Here is a 17,552-nt window from a genome sequence, read left to right as displayed (position 1 = left end):
TTTTGACTCTCGCTTGCTAACCTCTGTTTCCGTGTGTGAGTTTCAGGCCTCTCTGTCCCTCAGATCAATTGTCTATACCTTTTTTCTCTGTGAGCAGGTTAGGGATGCTCCCCCACCAGCCTCCCACGCCGCCCAAGTTATAACTCCTCTGTTCACACAAGTTGCAGAGCCTGGAGAGCTGTCTGTGAATCCCAGTTCCAAATTCCCAGGGCAGAGAATTCCATTGGCCCGGCCTGCGGGGTGTGTCCGTCCCCAGTCCAATTGGCCGTGGCCAAGGGTGGGATCACAGAGTACAGTCCGGCCCCTGGGAAAGGGCAGTTGCCAGACCTGATCTAGAGGCTGTTCTCCGAAGGAGTGAGGGTACTTGCGGGCTTGCGGGCTCTTGGGGAGAGCCTGGGTCAAGGTGGGAGCGTGGAAGGCCGGAAGCAGCCCCCCTCACCCTTTCTGGTTCTAGGTCGCCATGTGGGTTGCTGCCCATGGCCGTGACCCCCACCCCACCCAGACCTTGGCCTCAAACCTGCAGGACTCTTGAGTTAGCACCCTCTTGCTGGAAAAGTGAGGGACCGAGGGGAGGGTCTTGCTGGACACACCACCAGGCGTCCCCTCCCTGTGTTCCAGGTTTCAAGTTTTGTCCGAGGGTTCCCTGAGGATCCAGCCAGTCCTCGCCCAGGACGCTGGCCACTATCTCTGCCTGGCATCCAACCCTGCAGGTTCTGATCGGCAGGGTCGTGACCTCCGGGTCTTTGGTAGGTAGATGAGTAAAGAAAGTGTGTTTTTTTGCCTTCAGCACCCACCCCCTGTCTGGGCCGGGTCCTGCTTAGCTTCTGGGTCATCCTAGCTGTCAGGAGTCAAGAGCAATGGTCTCCAAATGTTTTTTGACTATGAAGCCCATTGGTTAAAAGTTTTGAGTGTGTATACTCAAAGATGCATATTTGTTTTTATACAAACATATACACTTACTACTATACTATTATATTGAGAGAGAAAAGATGTACAAGCTGTATAACACTCAGAATCACTGAGCCAGAGGCTCTAATCTGCTCTTCAATCCAATTGATGACCTTGGTGGAGGAGCTGAGCACTGGCCTCAGGCAGGCTGCTGGGGAATTTTGCCCTGGAGGCCCCATTCAAGGAGAGGTAGTTAGGGAGATGCCAACCTCCGGTGAGCAAAGGTCCCATCACCCCAGCTTTGGGAGCCCATTGGAAGACCCACTCCGGGAGTTTCTCCTGCCTCCCAGTCCCTGCTTCCTTGGGAGTGGGTTGAAGGGGATAAGAGTAAACCCTGCTCCTTGACTTACTCTCTGGGCACAGCCCCACCAGACCCTCTGCCGCTGCCTGCATTCCGCACCCTGTCTCCTGATCACTGCTTTCTCCCCAGAGCCTCCAACCATCGCCCCCGGCCCCTCCAACCTGACCTTGACTGCTCACACCCCAGCCTCGCTGCCCTGTGAGGCCAGTGGCTCCCCCAAGCCCCTTGTGGCCTGGTGGAAGGACGGACAGAAGTTGGACTTCCGCCTGCATCAGGGCACCTACAGGTGCTGAGCTGGTACTTCCGGGGACATCAGGAGACCCTCAGGGTGGAGGAGGGATTGCCCATCTCACAGACGGGGAGCTGGGTCAGAACCGAGGTAGGGATGTGCTTGGGTCTCACTCACCAAAGCCAGCACCAGAACTTTTGTGTCCGGACCTCAGCGGGCAAGGAGATCTTTACAGGAGATGCTCGGTAGGAGGTGGGGGCATTGGTGACATAAAGCCAACTGGAGAATATATGGCCTTTGAAACCACTTCAGTCACTATTTAAAAACCCACCTAGAAGCTTAAGTTCATGCTGGCTGAGACTGAACCCATAGCGCCTGCAGCAGCCTTGGTCTCCCTGTTTCTCAAATCTGATCCTGAACTGATCCCTGGGAGGATTAAGGGAGCTGGTTCAGCAATGAATTCACCAGGTATTTGTTGTGTTAGGTGCCGGGTCATCACGGAGCTTTGTGACAAAACAGGTGTTCAGTGAACACAAGCAATTCTAATCAGGGCTTTGGATGGGGTTGCTACTGCAGAAGTTATCCTAGGTGCTGACTGTAGAAAACTTTCTAGGATTATGGAGAAATCCAGGCACAGACACTAAAACCGCCCACAAACTCAACAGCTTGACCTTAGGAGGTGGAAAATTCTAGGAGAAACTTTTCGAGTCAGCCCTGGGGGCCAGATACGGGAAGGGAAAACAGTCAGGAGACACATGCCCTGCCTCCAACTTCCCCGGCCAGGGAAGTCATGGCTGGCTGGTTTCAGGTCAGCCAAGCCAGTCACTTAGCAGATGATTGTCTCTCCGTCCAGACTCCTGCCCTCCAACGCCTTGCTCCTTGAAGCCCCCAGCCCCCAGGACTCAGCCCAGTTTGAGTGTGTGGTGAGCAATGAAGTGGGTGAGGCCCGCAAGCTCTACTGGGTGACGGTTCACGGTGAGTTCAGGGTCAGGGCTGATAGTTTACGGGAAGCTCATGGTCAGGGGTGAAGGTTGAGGACAGTGCCTCCCTCTCCTGGGCACTCTCTCCACTTGCAAGGACCTGAGGGTTCCCCCGAGTCTTTCTTTTATTCCTGAATCACCTCCTCCAGGAAGCCCTCTTTGATCCTGCCCTCTCACACTGACATAACCCGACTCCAGCACAGCCTGTGGGAGCTTGTAGGAGAGGCTTCTCCCTAAATCCAAAATGTTCTGAACCCAAATCTGACCTTGTCATCACCCCAGATAAAAGCCCCTCCCACCATGGCTGCCCACTGCCCTCAGGATAGAAAGCTCAGTGTCACCTGGGCTCACAAGGTCAGCCCTGCCAACCCCCAGGTTCAGCTCAGCCTTTTGTTCCTTACCTCGGGGCCTTTGCACATGCTGTTCCCTCTGCAGTGAACACTCTTCCCTTCACCCAGGCAACATCTGCTCTTCCTTCAGGTCTCAGGTTAAATGCCATGTCCCCTGAGGGCCTTCTCTGGCCTCCCCAGCTCTGTGCCCCCACCAAGCGCCCTTGTCTTGTAAAATGCTCCCTGAGATACCTGGCTAGTATTTCTAGAAAGCAGTTCATAACTATCCCCCAGGCCCAGCAGAACAGCTGAGTGAACGAATGTGACTGCCTCTCTGCTGTGCCTCGCTGCCTGGCCCCCATCACTGACATCCCCATGTCTTAGTCTGTCTGTCCTCCTCGTCCGCCTGGCCCCTGGCTCTGTGATCCCCGGGGGACCTCAAGCCCTGACTTGTGTTTCAGTGGCTCCCACCATTGCCGACGACCAGACAGACTTCACAGTGACCGTGAGGGCGCCTGTGGTCCTCACGTGCCACAGCACGGGCATGCCGGCCCCGGTCGTGTCCTGGAGCAAAGCAGGCACCCGGCTGGGGGTGCGAGGGAACGGCTACCGCGTGTTACCCTCAGGTGAGGAAGGGTGAGCCGCGTGGACCTCTGTGGAGGGGACACGGAGGGACACTGGGCAGAGGCCGTGGAAGGAGCCCACGGGGGCCTGGTGGTTGAGCAAGATGGAAAGTGCTGGCCCAACTCTGCCATTCCCTCCCTGTGTGACCTGGGAGAACCCCCTGACCCTCTCTGGGTCTCCCCATCCAATCACTGGAGTGTTGATATTTATCAGTTGGTCCCTGATGCTAGCTGGTAAATCGGTGCTGCTTAATGACAAAATGAGAAAGATAAGAGTTACATGAGAGTTTACATAAAGCTGGTTTTAGCTCATTAGAATTGTCCTTTATTCTGAAATAGAGCTTTTCTTAATAATTTGGGGTTGAAAGTTTTTATGAAATTAAGGTGACAGTAGATGTGATGTGACTTAAGTAGTAGTAGGTGTGACTTAAGTGTCTTTGCTTGTCAAAATAAAAAGTTGGCAGCTTTACGGAGATTCTCCAAATTAAATGTATTTGTATTGGTTAGGGAAATCCTAAAGTGAACCATTGGCCAGATCTGTAGTTGTCCAACTCTTTCAAAGCAGTAGAACGCTTCCTTCTGACAAGTGGCTATGAGGAAGCTGGACACATGAGAGAAGCTAGGTTCTGGTTCCATTTGGGGCTGGGGTGGGTGCTGCAGAGTGGTCCAGAGTCAGGCGGGCCTCGGCTTCCCTTGCCCACTCAGGAGGTCCTCAGGGGTCTACAGGGAATGATTTAGAAACCACCTTACCTGACTGTTAAGGTGCAGCTTACAGTCTGGGAAGGTTGAAATGGTGTTCACTGAGCAGCCAAGACTGAGGCAGAGAGGGCCAAGGGAGGACAGAGGAGGTGGTAACCCAGGAGGGCTTCCTGGAGGAGGCAAATTTTGAGCAGCGCACAACAAGGACAGCAGAGTGAAGGCCTGTGGAACCTTGCTAAGGTGGAGGTGGGCCAGGGATTCCAGGTGGGGCAGTGGCAGATTCAGGCACATCACAGCCAGAAAGGTCTAAAGACCATCCTGTGTGATTCCACATTGTACACCTGGCCCAGAGACTGGAAGGTGCAGAGAGCGGAAGGGACTTGCCCATGGTTATGCTCTGGGCAGGGAGAGAGGCAGGCCAGGTTCCCGCATGCTCCTTACAGATGGGCAGGGAGGCAGGTTGCATGGTCTGCAACAGAGACACCAGGGTGGGATGTGTAAGAGCCCAGCCGACTTCTCCCCTGGGATGTCTGTTCCGGGTCCCCTCATCCCTCTCTGTGCCCCATTCCCACCCACAGGGGCCCTGGAAATTGGGCAGGCCCTCTCCATCCACACCGGCCGCTACACCTGCACGGCCCGCAACGCTGCAGGCATGGCCCACAAGCACGTGGTCCTCACTGTGCGAGGTGAGCGTCCCCAGGCCAGATAGCTGTGGCCCTGGAGGCAGGGGAGCAGGTGGAGGGCTAGGGGATTCTCTGGGAGAAAAGACTCAGCCTGCCTATGTCCTCCATTCCGAGGTTTCCGGAAGCCCCTGTTCCCTTTAGAAGCCTCTGTCTCTGGTGCTCAGACACCCCCCGTTTGGAGGTGTCCCCAGGGACCTCTGCCGCCCTGTTCCTTTGCAGCCTCCCCCGTGGTGAAGCCACTGCCCAGTGTGGTCTGGGCGGTGGCCAAGGAGGAGGCACTGCTGCCCTGCGAGGCCTCGGGCCTCCCCCGGCCGAGCATCGCCTGGCAGAAGGAGGGGCTCAGCGTGCCTGCGGGTAAGTCCCCTCTTGGGGTCCTCCTTCCTGTCCCGGGGCCACCCACTCCTGCGGGGAGGTCTGGAAAGCCCATGCCCTGCCCAGAAGCATGGCACCCACCTGTCTTCCCTCACCAGCCCAGAGCTCTTCATTCTGCCTGAGCGCTTGGTGGCTGGGTTGGGGGACTGAGGAGGGGGATAGCCCAGAAGGGCTCTGGGTCCAGCGTCCAGGCTCACTCTGTCCCCCGGTCAGCCTGTGACCACAGCAAGTCACTTGCCTGGTCAGACCAAACCGCCCAAGCAGCCTTCCTGCCCTCCTTGGGGGTCCTGCTGCCCCAGTCACCGGCTCCCAATTCCTCCCCACCAAATCCAGGGGCTGGTACCCAAGTCCTGCCCAGTGGACAGCTGCGGATTATCCATGTCAGCCCAGAGGATGCCGGAAACTATTTCTGCCTTGCCCAGAACAGCGCAGGCAGTGCCGTGGGGAAGACTCGGCTGGTGGTGCAAGGTGGGCCCGGGGAGGGGGACCAAAGTGGACCCCAGTGAGCTAGGGGCTTTGAGACTCCTGAGAGCCCCTTCGGTCTCTGCCTGGCTCTGGTCCCAGGTGGGGCATGTCCCTGCGTCCATGCCTATTCCAGCATGGCTGGTGGTTCTAGAAGGAATTCAAGGAACACAGCTCCCATTTTTGCACCCAAGGTCTGGCTTCAGACAGTAACTCCCGTCCTCTCTGCTTCCTCTGGCCTCTCGTGGGAAACGAATCTGGTTGTTCTTCGTTCACACTGGCTTTGCAGTAGCAACAGCCATTTCTGTCTTGTTAGTCCCTGTGTGCGCATGTGTGTGAATGGGGGTCACTATATCACAGCTTCACCAAACTCGAGAAAATCCCCAGGTTGTGCAGACCACGGGCAATGGCTTATGACCAGGGGACAGTGAGGGGTCCAGCAGGTGAGGTGGAAGAAGGGGCTGAGGGTGTGCCAAGTGCCAAGGGCACTGAGACAGGGGTAAGCCACCCCAGGCCAGTCCCAGTCCCCGAGCAGACTCCCCTTCCCCCCGCAGTCCCGCCCGCGATCAAGACTGGCCTCCCCGACCTGTCCATCACCGAGGGCGCCCATGCCCTCTTGCCCTGCACCGCCAGCGGCAGCCCCGAGCCTAACATCACTTGGGAAAAGGATGGCCAGCCTGTGTCCGGAGCCGAGGGGAAGTTCACCATCCAGCCTTCCGGGGAGCTGTTGGTGAAAAACTCGGAGGTGAGGGCCTGGCCCCAGGGAGCAGAGGGAGATGATAGTGACGGCGGAAGCAGCAGACACCGTGTGTCATGGTCTGTGCTGAACCCTGCGTCGCTTCTTAATCCTCGAACCTGGGGAAGTAGGTATTATCACCCCCGCTGCAGACGAGAAAGTGCTTCCCTGGTGGCTCAGTGGTAAAGAATCTGCCTGCCAGTGCAGGAGACCCAAGTTCAATCCCTGGGTGGGGAAGATCCCCTGGAGAAGGAAATGGCAACCCACTCCAGTATTCTTGCCTGGGAAATCCCATGGACAGAGGAGCCTGGTGGGGTACAGTCCACAGGGTCTCAGAGTCAGACATGACTTAGTGACTAAACAGCAGATGAGGAAACTAAGGTTCAAAATGTACCCAGGTGTTCAAGACATGCTGTTTCCAAGAGGCAGAATGGAGATTTGAATCAGGACCTCTGTGGCTAGTTCCTGGGGAGGGAAGGAGCCCTAGAGGGAAGGAGAGGGGTGCATGGCAATGACTTTATGTCCCTAAACTGCCCCACTCTTCTCAACCTGAGCCACGGGCGTGGATGGGACCCAGGCCCCCTTTCCCCATCAGCATGCATCATGTTCTATAATAACAAAAAGTCGCTCTCCAGTTGGATGGGCAGCTGGCTGCTGGGCGGGCACACCAGAGGGGGTCTCGGGGGCAGGGATCCTGCCACACAGGGAGCCAGATGTGCAGTGGTGAGCCCTGTTGAGATGCCCGTTGGGATGTCTCCTCTCAGAGAAGGACTGGCCTCAGGGATGATGGATGAGGTGAGCTCAGGTCCCATCCTGAGCACGTAATAGGTGCTCAGCGAATGGTGACTATTACGAGCATGTGGTCAGGCCTGGATGATAAAGGCTGAAAATTCAATAAACAATCAGATGAAGATTTTTTTTTTTTAAGGGAATTTAATTTGAGCCCAACCGAGGATTATAACCCAGGGGACCTGTTAGACATCAAAGACACAGTCACATACATTTTTAAGACAAAGAATCATACATCAAAATGAGATACTGGTATTTTAAATAAAGTTCACCAAAGACACACACTCCAGGTAAGCACGTACAAAGTGAGCAGCGAGTCACCATGACCCGCTTAGAGAGCTGGGAAAGAATGCTCTTCTTTTAAGAAGTTATGTTGCTAGCGTCAGAGCAAAGAAAAAAGACTGGTCTTTACGGCCAAGCAGGCACATCCGTCTTTGAGGAGGTCTGGTTGATGGGTAGTGCAGTTTAGTGAGGGGAAGAGGAGGCCCAAAAAGACTTGGAGAGAGAATCTGATGTTTCATTTTTCTTGTCCTGCCTTAAAATATAAATTTTATTTCATCAAAACGCATAGCCAGGACTTCCCTGGCAGTCCACTGGTTAAGACCCTGTGCTCCCAATGCAGGGGGCACGGGTTCCATCCCTGGATGGGGGACTAAGATCCTGCAAACCACACACAGCACGGTCCAAAGAAAGAAAACCAGTGCCTAGCCATATGGAGGTGTCAGGGAGGCACAGTGGTGATGCCAAGCCGTTCTCCAGCTGTGTGACTGGGGAAAGTCACTTTGCCTCTCTGGGAAGCATGGTCCACGGGAACCTTCCCGGGAGCAGGTTCCCCAGGGAACATTCTGGCTGGAGCGGGAGCAGTTCTCAGGTTGACCCCTCCCTTTGCCCACAGAGCCAGGATGCTGGCACTTACACCTGTACCGCCGAGAACGCCGTGGGCCGTGCCCGCCGCCGAGTGCATCTCACCATCCTGGCCCTGCCTGTCTTCACCACCCTGCCCGGGGACCGCAGCCTGCGCCTCGGGGACAGGCTGTGGCTTCATTGTGCGGCCCGAGGCAGCCCTACACCCCGAATAGGCTGGACTGTCAACAACCGGCTGGTCACAGGTCTCAGCCTGCTGGGGGTGGGCAGGACAGGGACCCTGGACCCTGGGAGGTTGAAGAGGATGGGGAAGAGGGTGCTAGTCAGCCTGTGGGTTCTGGGTCTCCAGACTTGGCCCTGCGTTGGGGGGACAGGGCAGACACACGTGGCCCTACGTGACCAGTCACAGGTCAGACCCGACAAGAAGCCACCTGCAAAAAAGACTCTGGAGACCTCCGGGCCGGGAACATTGACCGAACTCCAGCCTAGCCCCTCAGCAAACTCCTTTCCCGGGGGGCTCTTTCCTCCCACCTGTACCCCAGGCACTATTTCGGGAGGCCCAAGGGTTGGATAGCATCACCGACTCTATGGACACAAACCTGGCAAACTTCGGGAGATAGTGAGCGACAGGGAGGCCTGGCGTGCTTCAGTCCATGGGGTTGCAGAGTCGGACACAATTTAGCGACTGAGCAACAACAAGGTCTATCCAGGCCCTGTGGTATATAGAGTATGTGCTCAGTAAGTGTCTGCTGAATGGATGAATTGCTAAGCCCCCTCCACTGCAAATGATATTTTCAGACCCTCCTAGCCCAGGTGCTGGGGAACATGTGTGGCTCCCGTTTGCACACCTACAGAAAGCTTTGCTTCAACCCCATGGCTTCCTGGGCAGGGAGCTTGGGAAAGAGATTCAGCCTTTGTGAGCCCTGCTCTTCATCTTAAAATGGAGAAAGCTGTGTGCCTGAGGGCAGCATGATTCAATGCAGAAGGCACGCCCGGCAGGGCCTCGCCCAGAGTAAATGGCCCGTCAGTGTAGCACTTGCCCTTGTGCCTGATGTAGGGACCGTGTCTAATGATGACAGGGAAATCAAAGGCTGGCCACAGCACCTATCTGTATGTAAATCGTGGCTTCATCTCTACAAGTGTCACATGTTAATAGGTCTCCAAACACCTTCCCTGGGCCACTCATCAAACTCAGTGTGAACAGGAAAATGAGAAAAGACAGGTCCTCAACTGCACCCTCTAACATGGCCTGTGCCTGCCGTGATCGGGTCTGACTTGCTCAGGATTCCAGTCCAAGGACACCTTGTGCCTTTATGAAGCACCTGCTGGATACCCAAGCCCGAGTTAAGTGTTCCGGGCAGGAGGTCCCGGCACCCTGAGCCCAGAGCTCCACGGGGCGTCTCTTTCTCTGCCACAGAAGGGGTGTCTGAGCAGGACGGGGGCAGCACACTGCAGCGGGTGGCAGTCACCAGAGAGGACAGCGGGACCTACATCTGCTGGGCGGAGAACAGAGTGGGCCACGTGCAGGCGGTCAGCTTCGTCCACGTGAAGGGTAGGCAATGACCCCGTGGTCTTCCTCCAGACTTCTGCCAACCCAGTCTAGTGGTTTTTCTAAGAAACTGGCCTCCTGATCTCTGAACGAATACCTCTCCACCCTGGTTGGCCTTTGGAATCTCCTGGGAGGCTTCATAAAACCCCGAGGCCCAGATTTCACCGGACCAGTAAAGACGAGGCCCCGACATCAGTATTTTTTACCCTCCCCAGATGTCTCGGGCCTTCCCAGATGGTGCTAATGGTAAAGAACCCGCCTGCCAATGCAGGTAGACCTAGGAGATGAGGGTTCAATTCCTGGGTCAGGAAGATCCCCTGGAGGAGGCCATGGCTACCCACTCCAGTATTCTTGCCTGGAGAAGCCCTTGGACAGAGGAGCCTGACGGGCTACAGTCCATAGGGTTGTACAGAGTCAGACACGACTAAAGTGACTTAGCATGCCCAGATGCCCCGGCTGCAGGTAGAATGAGATCTGACCCACTGACCTTCAGCACTACCCTTAGCTGGACAGGGTAAGTGTGGGAGGGGGCCGGGGGCCTGGCCAACAATGTGAGAATCTCACCAGTTTTCCAACTGCCCCCCACAGCCCTCCTCCCCCAGGACCAGCCCAGTAACCCTCATGGCACCGTGACGTGTAGACTCAACTTTAGGATGGGAGGGTGGGGCCCAATGGACAGAATGAGCTGCCCCTGGCACCAGGATGCTACTGTCGGTAGATTCAACCTCAGGAAAGCAGCAAGGGTGAAAACCGGCACAGGGCAGCCAAGAGTGGTTTAAGCATCGCATGGAATGAGAATCGGAGACGTCTCAGTGTTGCTGTGTCCGACAGAGGTGTCCTAATGACCCTGTCATCCTTGTTTTCCAAAGTACTCTACGAGTATATGACATTCGTACCATTTCTCCATTCCTGTGCCTGTCTCGGGCATCACTAATCAATCATAGCACTATTCCCACTTGGCTTCAAATCCTCAGCACCGTGTTCCTGGCAGCCACTGCCAAGCTAGTGCACTTGACCCATGACACGGAAGTTGTTTGCTATCCCTAATGCATTGACTCTACACAGCCATGCCGAACCAGCAGGAGACTCTGTGGGTCATTGGGATCTGGCAGGCAGGCCTTTGGGGATGGATTCGTGGGAGGCTTAACCTAAAGGGAACCTCCTTTCTGACCCCCCTGTCTGATGTCACCTGACGCAGAGGCCCCTGTCCTACAAGGGGAGTCATTTTCCTACCTGGTGGAACCCGTCGGGGGTAGCATCCGGCTGGACTGTGCAGTCCATGGAGACCCAGCGCCTGACATCTACTGGATCAAAGATGGCCTTCCGCTGCGGGGCAGCCGGCTCCGGCACCGGCTGCAGAATGGCTCACTGATCATCCGCAGGACAGAGGCAAGGCGGGGCCCGGGGCTGGGCTGGGGCCACCCAGGACAGCCTCCGCTCTGTCTGATGGCCCAAGATACTTGTTCAGTAGGTTGGCACCACCTGATACAGTCTTCAAAGCGCTTTCCTGCCCATACCCCGAGATTCTCCCCCGACTAACTAGGGCGACCTCCAGCCAATGGCTTCACTTCTCTGCACCTCAATTACCTTATCCATTCAGTGGGGCTAATAATCATCCCACCTCATAGATGTGCAGTGAGAAATCAGTGAGATGACCCACACCAGGTATCTGAGAGTGACTGGCCCCTCGGTAATGCTAATGTATATAATCGATAACCACCCCATGGAGCAGAGTAAGCGGATAAGAGTGCACCATTTTACAGATGAAGACACTGAGGGTCAGAGAGGCCCCCAGTCAGTAAGCACCTGAGTCAAGACCCCACCCCAGTATCCTGATTCCTACTCCACGCTGTTTCCAAAGCCTTGAGCTCAGAGGCAGTCTGCTTGCTCACCTTTGCTTCTGTGTCCCAAGTCCCAGTGGTTGCGCAGAAACTGACAGTTCGGGGCTGTCATGGACTCGCTTTAGAGGTCCTTAATCTCACCCATTTGGGAGCCTGTCTCAGACCAGTATCAAGGCAGCTACAGCAGCAGCAATGGGGCTTCCGTGACCTGCATATTTACAGTGTGGGGCCAGGCACTGTGCCTCGCGCTTAGTGAGCGTGATCTCATCTGATGCTTACAACAATCTTATCATCCCCATTTCAGAGATGGGGAAACTGAGTCTCCAGAGACACAGTCATGCACTAGTAATGGGTTCAATATGGTAAGCAGGGGAGCCAGAGCCGGTCCCATCTTGGACTGATGCCCAACTCTGCCCTCTTAATTGCATGCCATGCCTCCCACTTACAGTCCCTTGGGAGCGGCCTCCGGGAAATTATCTTCTGGGTGTGGACCCTGGCCTTGGCTGCCCCCAGCTCCATCTCATGGCGGTACTGCCCCTCGGAAGTGAATCTGAGACAGCATTCTTCCTGAGTTGCCTCATTGCCGTGGTTATGGATATCCCAGGACCAAGTCTTCCATTTCACCAGGGCCGGGAAGTGCTACAAACACTCCCTCCTCCCCCGGAAGCCTTGCAGCTGTGCCCCCAAGGAGGCTGCAGTTCTGTGTCTGCACCTGTTCTTGTCTAACTCAGTGTTGCCCAAACTATTTTTTAAAAAGGCATCCCTAATAATGTGCGGTGGCATCATAATACTTTAATGTACGTAATTCAGAAGAGGTGGATCTCAAGCATGCATTGGCAGCATGTGGCTCCACTTAGAGCCATGAACCGCCACCACCCTCAAGCTGCAGGTGTGAAAGGGGCAGGAGTTTCCTCTCTGGATTCTCTTCAGCAGCAGCCGTGGCTGCCCTGCTGATGGAACGTGCTGGCCCCTGGCTGGTTTGGGGTCTCAGCTCCTTCCCGGTTAGGCGGGCCTTGCTCCAGGGGCCCCTTCCCGTGTCCAGCTGTCCCCAGATGCTCCTGCCCCCCTCGTCCTCCTCTCCTGAACGCCACGCCCCCTTCTGTGCCCGCCCGCAGATGGACGACGCAGGACAGTACCAGTGCCTGGCAGAGAACGAGCTGGGCGCTGTGGAGAAAGTGGTGGTCCTTGCGCTGCAGAGTGAGTCTCGGGCCCGCCTTTCCTGGGCCCCGGGTGGGGGGGCACCAGGTGACAGGGGTCCTCAGGGGGCAGCTGTGCTGAGGCTGTGGCTGTCTGATGGGACAGGAGGGCCATTCTGAATATTTACTCAGAATACACAGTTGAAGTTCCATGAATTGTCTCCACGACGTGGGATGGGAATCAGAGGCTGGTGAGTCCTAGGGACCCAGCAGCCAGGCCTGGGGGAACCTGTTTATGCAGAACTCAAGGGACTTCCCTGGTGGTCCGCTAGTTAAGTCTTCATGCTTCCAATGCAGGTGGTATGGGTTTGATCCCTGGCTGGGCAACGAAGATCCCACACGCTGCGTGGCACAGCCAAATGAATAAATAAAGTTAAAAAAAACTCAAAACTGTCACCAAGGTGATCATGACAGCTCCTACATTTGCCAAGCAGCTTATAACTAGCAAAGCACCATGTGAGCCTCAAAATAAGCTTATGAAACAGTCTGAGTAGGAATTTTTTTAAAGTTTTTATTGGAGTATAGTTGATTTATTAATATAATGTGTTAGTTTCTGCTGTACGGTAAAGTGAAACAGTCATGCATACACATATATCCACCCTTTTTAAAGATTCTTTTCCCATACAGGTCATCCCACAGAGTCTGGAGCGCCCTTTGCTACGCAATAGGTCCTTGTTAGTTATCTATTTTATAAACAGGAGTGTGTGTATATGTCAATCCCCATCTCTCAGTTTACCGCTCCCGCCAGCTCTGGAAGGAAATAATGCCATTTGCAGCAACATGAACGGGCCTAGAGCTTGTCATAGCGAATGAAGTAAATTAGACAAATACCATATGGTATTGCTTATATGTGGAATCAGAAAAATATGGTACAAATGAACTTATTTACAAAACAGAAATAAACAGGGATTTTTAATGATACTCTGTGTTGATTAACACTCAAGGAGGAGGGTACATGTTGCAAGAGGACACCTCAGTGAAATTTCATCACATGATCCAAAAACAGAGCGGTATCAGCTCCCAGACCCTCTCCACATCACGCCGCCTTCCAGTCTCTACCCCCGTCCCAAGGGAATCACCGTCCAGGGCTTCGCCTTTTAAAAAAATGTAGCTTTATTGACACACAATTTATGTACCATAAAATCCACCCATTCATATTAAAAGCGCCCCACCCTTAAAAAAGAAGGAGACTCTGTCACATGCTATGTCACGGACGAACCTGAATGACATTACGGTAAATGAAATAAGCCAGTCACAAAGAGACAGATACTATATAATTCTAATTGTATGAGGTCCCTAGAGTAATCAGATTCATAGAAATGGGTAGTAAGACGGTGGGGGCCAAGGGCTGGGTGCGAGGAACCTGGATTTAGTGTTTAATGGATACAGAGTTTCAGTTTGGCAAAATGAAAAAGTTCTGTGGGTGAATGGTGGTGACAGTTGCATGAAACGCAGATACACTCAACACGACTGAACGGTGTCCTTAAAAACGAGTGCGATGGTAAATTTTATGTTCTATGGTTTTTACACAATTTTTTCCTGTCCTCACTGCGTGGCATGTGGGATCCTAGCTCCCTGAGCAGGGATCAAACCCATACCCCCTACACTGGAAGCATGGGGTCTTAACCACTGGACCTCCAGGGAAGTCCCCACAGGTTTTCAAGTGACAAAATTCACACACGGGAGCGGAATTGCTGTACTGGCTGCGGGAGGCTACACGTGGCTCCCAAAGATGCGGCCACATCCTAGTCTCCAGGACTTGTGATTTCTATTTTTTTAATTTACTTTTTACTTTATATTGGAACACAGTTGACTGATAGTGTTGTGTTCATTTCAGATGTACAGCAAAGTGATGCAGTTACACAGATACGTGTACCTCTTCTTTGTCGGATCCTTTTCCCATATAATATTCTCTTACTTGGAAAAAGAATCTTTGCAGATGCAATTGAGTTAAGGATCTTGCGATAAAGAGGTTGTCTTGAATTGTCTTGGTGAGCTCTGAATGCTAGCAAGTGTTCTTTAAGAGAGAAGCAGAGGGGCATTAGAAGGAGACACACACACAGAGACGCCGGAAGCAAGAGGGGGGAATCAGATGTTAAGGTGTAGGTAGACAATGCAGCGATGCGGCCACAGGAGTCCAGCCGCAGATTGCTAGAAGCCCCCTGAGAGCTGTAAGAGGTGAGGAGCAGCTCCTCCCCCGGAGCCCTGGGAGGAGCACAGCGCTTTGACTTTAGCCCTGAGAAACGATTGACCTGGGACTTCTGGCCTCCAGAACTGTGTGAGAACAAATTTTTGCTGCTTTAAACCATCAAGCCTGTGGCCATTTGTTTCAGCAGCCACGGGAAATGAATACGCTGGCAAATGGTTTCCGCAGTGATGACACGCGTCCCCCTTGCAGGGCGAGAGTCTGGCTGGGCCTCACCCGCACTGGGCATCTTCCATCCTTTTCATCCTAGCCGTTCTGGGAGGTCCGTAGTAGTGAGGAGACAGGAATGATTATCTTCAGAGGCGAAACCTGAGGATCAGGGCATGACTCGGTGACAACCACTCACCTGTGGGTGAGAGTCCACGTCTGCCAGGTACCCAGGTGTCAAGCAGAGGCACTTCTAGCAGATGTCAGGGCTTCGCTGGAAACAAGCAAAATGTCCGCTTATCGGGACCCGGTTCAGCAAATGTAACCTGCCCAAACAGTGGAACAGCAAGTGGTCACTAAAGATGAATATTGAACGCCACAAAAGGTCCTTATGACCTATTATAGAATTAAGGAAGAAGAAAGAGAAAGGGCGATCTGATCACATTCCCATAAGGAAACACTGTCAAGAAGGAAACACTCTGAAATGAGTATTGGGGTGGGAGGATCCTTCGCCTCTGGGTTTTCTAGTCTGTCTGAATGAATACCGGTCACTTGAATACAGGCACACCCGTTTTATTGTGCTCCACTTTATTGCACTTTGCAAATACTGCATTTTTTTACAAACTGAAGGCTTGTGACAGCCCTACGTCTAGCAGGTCTGCTGGCACCATTTTCCCAGCAGCGTTGGCTCACTTAGTATCTCTGTGTCGTATTTTGATCATTCTCGAACTAGTTCAAACCCTCCCACCAAAAAGATTGTGACTCACTGAAGACTCAGATGATGGTCAGCATTTTTAGTCATCAATTATTTTGAAATTAAGATATATAGATTGTACACTTTGGTATAATGCTATTGCACACTTAATAGACTACAGTATACAGTGTAAACGTACTTTTTTCCCCCTTCTCCTTTTTTTTTTTTTTGTCCACACCACATGGCATGCGGGATCTTAAATTCTCTGACCAGGGCTCAAACCCGTGCACCCTGCAGTGGAAGTGCGGAATCTGAACCACTGAGCTGCCAGGAGATTCCCTAAACATACTTTCTGTACGCACTAGGAAACCAAAAAGTTCACGTGGTTTGTTTTATTGTGATCCTGGCTTTGTCGCGGTGGTCTAGAACTGAACCTTCAGTATCTGCGCGCTCAGCCTGTGTGCAAACACAACTGAAGTGTTCCTGAAAGCTGTCCTGGGCCTCCCGCAGGTGCCCCGGTGTTCCAGGTGAAGCCCCAGGACGTGACAGTGAGATCCGGGGATTCCATGGCCCTGCGGTGCCAGGCCTCCGGAGAGCCGGTGCCCACGGTGGAGTGGTTGCGAGCGGGCCAGCCCGTGCAGGCCAGCCGGCGGCTCCAGACCCTGCCGGACGGGAGCCTGTGGCTGGAGCGAGTGGAGGCCGGAGATGCAGGCCCGTATGAGTGCGTCGCTCACAACCTCCTGGGCTCTGCCACGGCTCGGGCATTCCTGGTCGTGAGAGGTATGGGCGCCCCTGCCCAGATCTTCATGGATGGGGGTGGGATCCCCTGCCTGATGGGGATCTGTGTGTTGCTTGGGGGGCTCCTGGCTCGGTGTCCTGTCAACTCCCTGACTCTTCTTCTCTTTGCTTGGAGCCACAGACTTAGAATGAACCAGCCCAGAGGGCCTTAAGAGGTCATCTTGTCTACCCTGCGCTTTACACCTGGGGAAACGGAGGCTCTGAAATGCTGAGTGCTTGCCGCTCCTCTTGGATCCTGGCCCTTCCAGCTTAGCTGGCACAGACTGGTGTCCTTCGTTTGGACACAAAGGACTGAGCGTGTGCATGCTCAGTCGCTTCAGTTGTATCTTGCGATCCTATGGACAGTAGCCCGCCAGGCTCCTCTGTCCATGGGGATTCTCCAGGCAAGAATACTGGAGTGAGTTGCCATGCCCTCCTCCAGGGGATTCTTCCTAACCCGGTGATCGAACTTACATCTGCCTGCATCTCCTGTATTGCCAGGCGGGTTCTTTACCCATTGAGCCACCTGGGAAGCCCCTTTGGGCACACACAATCCTGTAATGTGGCGGAGTGAAGCAAGGGTGTCCACAGTACCCACCTTGGGGGTTGTGGTGAAGTCTGTGAATTGGTGTTGCCCTGAGCTCTGCCCGGCCATGGTAGGTGGTCAGTAATGGATGCTGCCTCCTGGTGATGCTAAACCCTGACATCTCAGGTCTCCTCAGTCAGCTTCCTTTTCCTTTGGGTCAGATCAAACTTTAAAATTTGGTAAAGGACTATGCTGAGAAACTGCACTAAAATGACTGAGATTGCATTAAGGAAAGTCACAAAATATATTCTTTCTGTGCATCTGTAGGAGACACTCCATATTTGTGGCTCTGTGACTCTGTCCCTGTCCATGGCAGACATCACTAATCTATCACCACCCACGACATCAGATCCCTTCTCCACAGAGCACTTCTCCATGCAGCACCTCCGCACTGACTTGGATTGGGAATCGACACTTGGCCACTTGAAAACCCACTCGAAACCCACTGCCAACCAACGGTGGGACCCTTTCTGGCCTTTTTGGTTTCCTCATCTCCTGCAGGCAGGGATGGAACATGGACACATGCAGTTCTGAAAACCCA

General features: G+C 53.8%; 1 protein-coding gene across 5 annotated transcripts in view; it reads left to right on the top strand.

The window, feature by feature from the left end:
• HMCN2 (hemicentin 2) overlaps nucleotides 1-17,552 on the top strand; it is a 177,547-nt gene that overhangs the window by 146,611 nt on the left and 13,384 nt on the right. For 4 of the 5 annotated variants that reach the window (XM_061154405.1, XM_061154403.1, XM_061154404.1 and 1 more), the window contains exons 74-86: nucleotides 619-746; nucleotides 1,379-1,535; nucleotides 2,332-2,453; nucleotides 3,249-3,413; nucleotides 4,688-4,795; nucleotides 5,012-5,146; nucleotides 5,498-5,632; nucleotides 6,181-6,371; nucleotides 8,047-8,260; nucleotides 9,433-9,567; nucleotides 10,763-10,953; nucleotides 12,521-12,602; nucleotides 16,159-16,428. In XM_061154405.1, coding sequence (XP_061010388.1) covers nucleotides 619-746; nucleotides 1,379-1,535; nucleotides 2,332-2,453; nucleotides 3,249-3,413; nucleotides 4,688-4,795; nucleotides 5,012-5,146; nucleotides 5,498-5,632; nucleotides 6,181-6,371; nucleotides 8,047-8,260; nucleotides 9,433-9,567; nucleotides 10,763-10,953; nucleotides 12,521-12,602; nucleotides 16,159-16,428 — 2,033 coding nt within the window. Of the gene's footprint in view, nucleotides 1-618; nucleotides 747-1,378; nucleotides 1,536-2,331; nucleotides 2,454-3,248; nucleotides 3,414-4,687; nucleotides 4,796-5,011; nucleotides 5,147-5,497; nucleotides 5,633-6,180; nucleotides 6,372-8,046; nucleotides 8,261-9,432; nucleotides 9,568-10,762; nucleotides 10,954-12,520; nucleotides 12,603-13,228; nucleotides 13,381-16,158; nucleotides 16,429-17,552 lie in introns of those variants that run through there. The other variant, XM_061154406.1, reaches the window with a different exon arrangement.

This window comes from Dama dama, chromosome 11 (assembly GCF_033118175.1).
Source record: "Dama dama isolate Ldn47 chromosome 11, ASM3311817v1, whole genome shotgun sequence".
In the NCBI taxonomy this organism is placed as follows: domain Eukaryota; kingdom Metazoa; phylum Chordata; class Mammalia; order Artiodactyla; family Cervidae; genus Dama; species Dama dama.
Note: the sequence above shows the minus strand (reverse complement) of the source record. Positions and strands in the feature narration are given on the sequence as shown.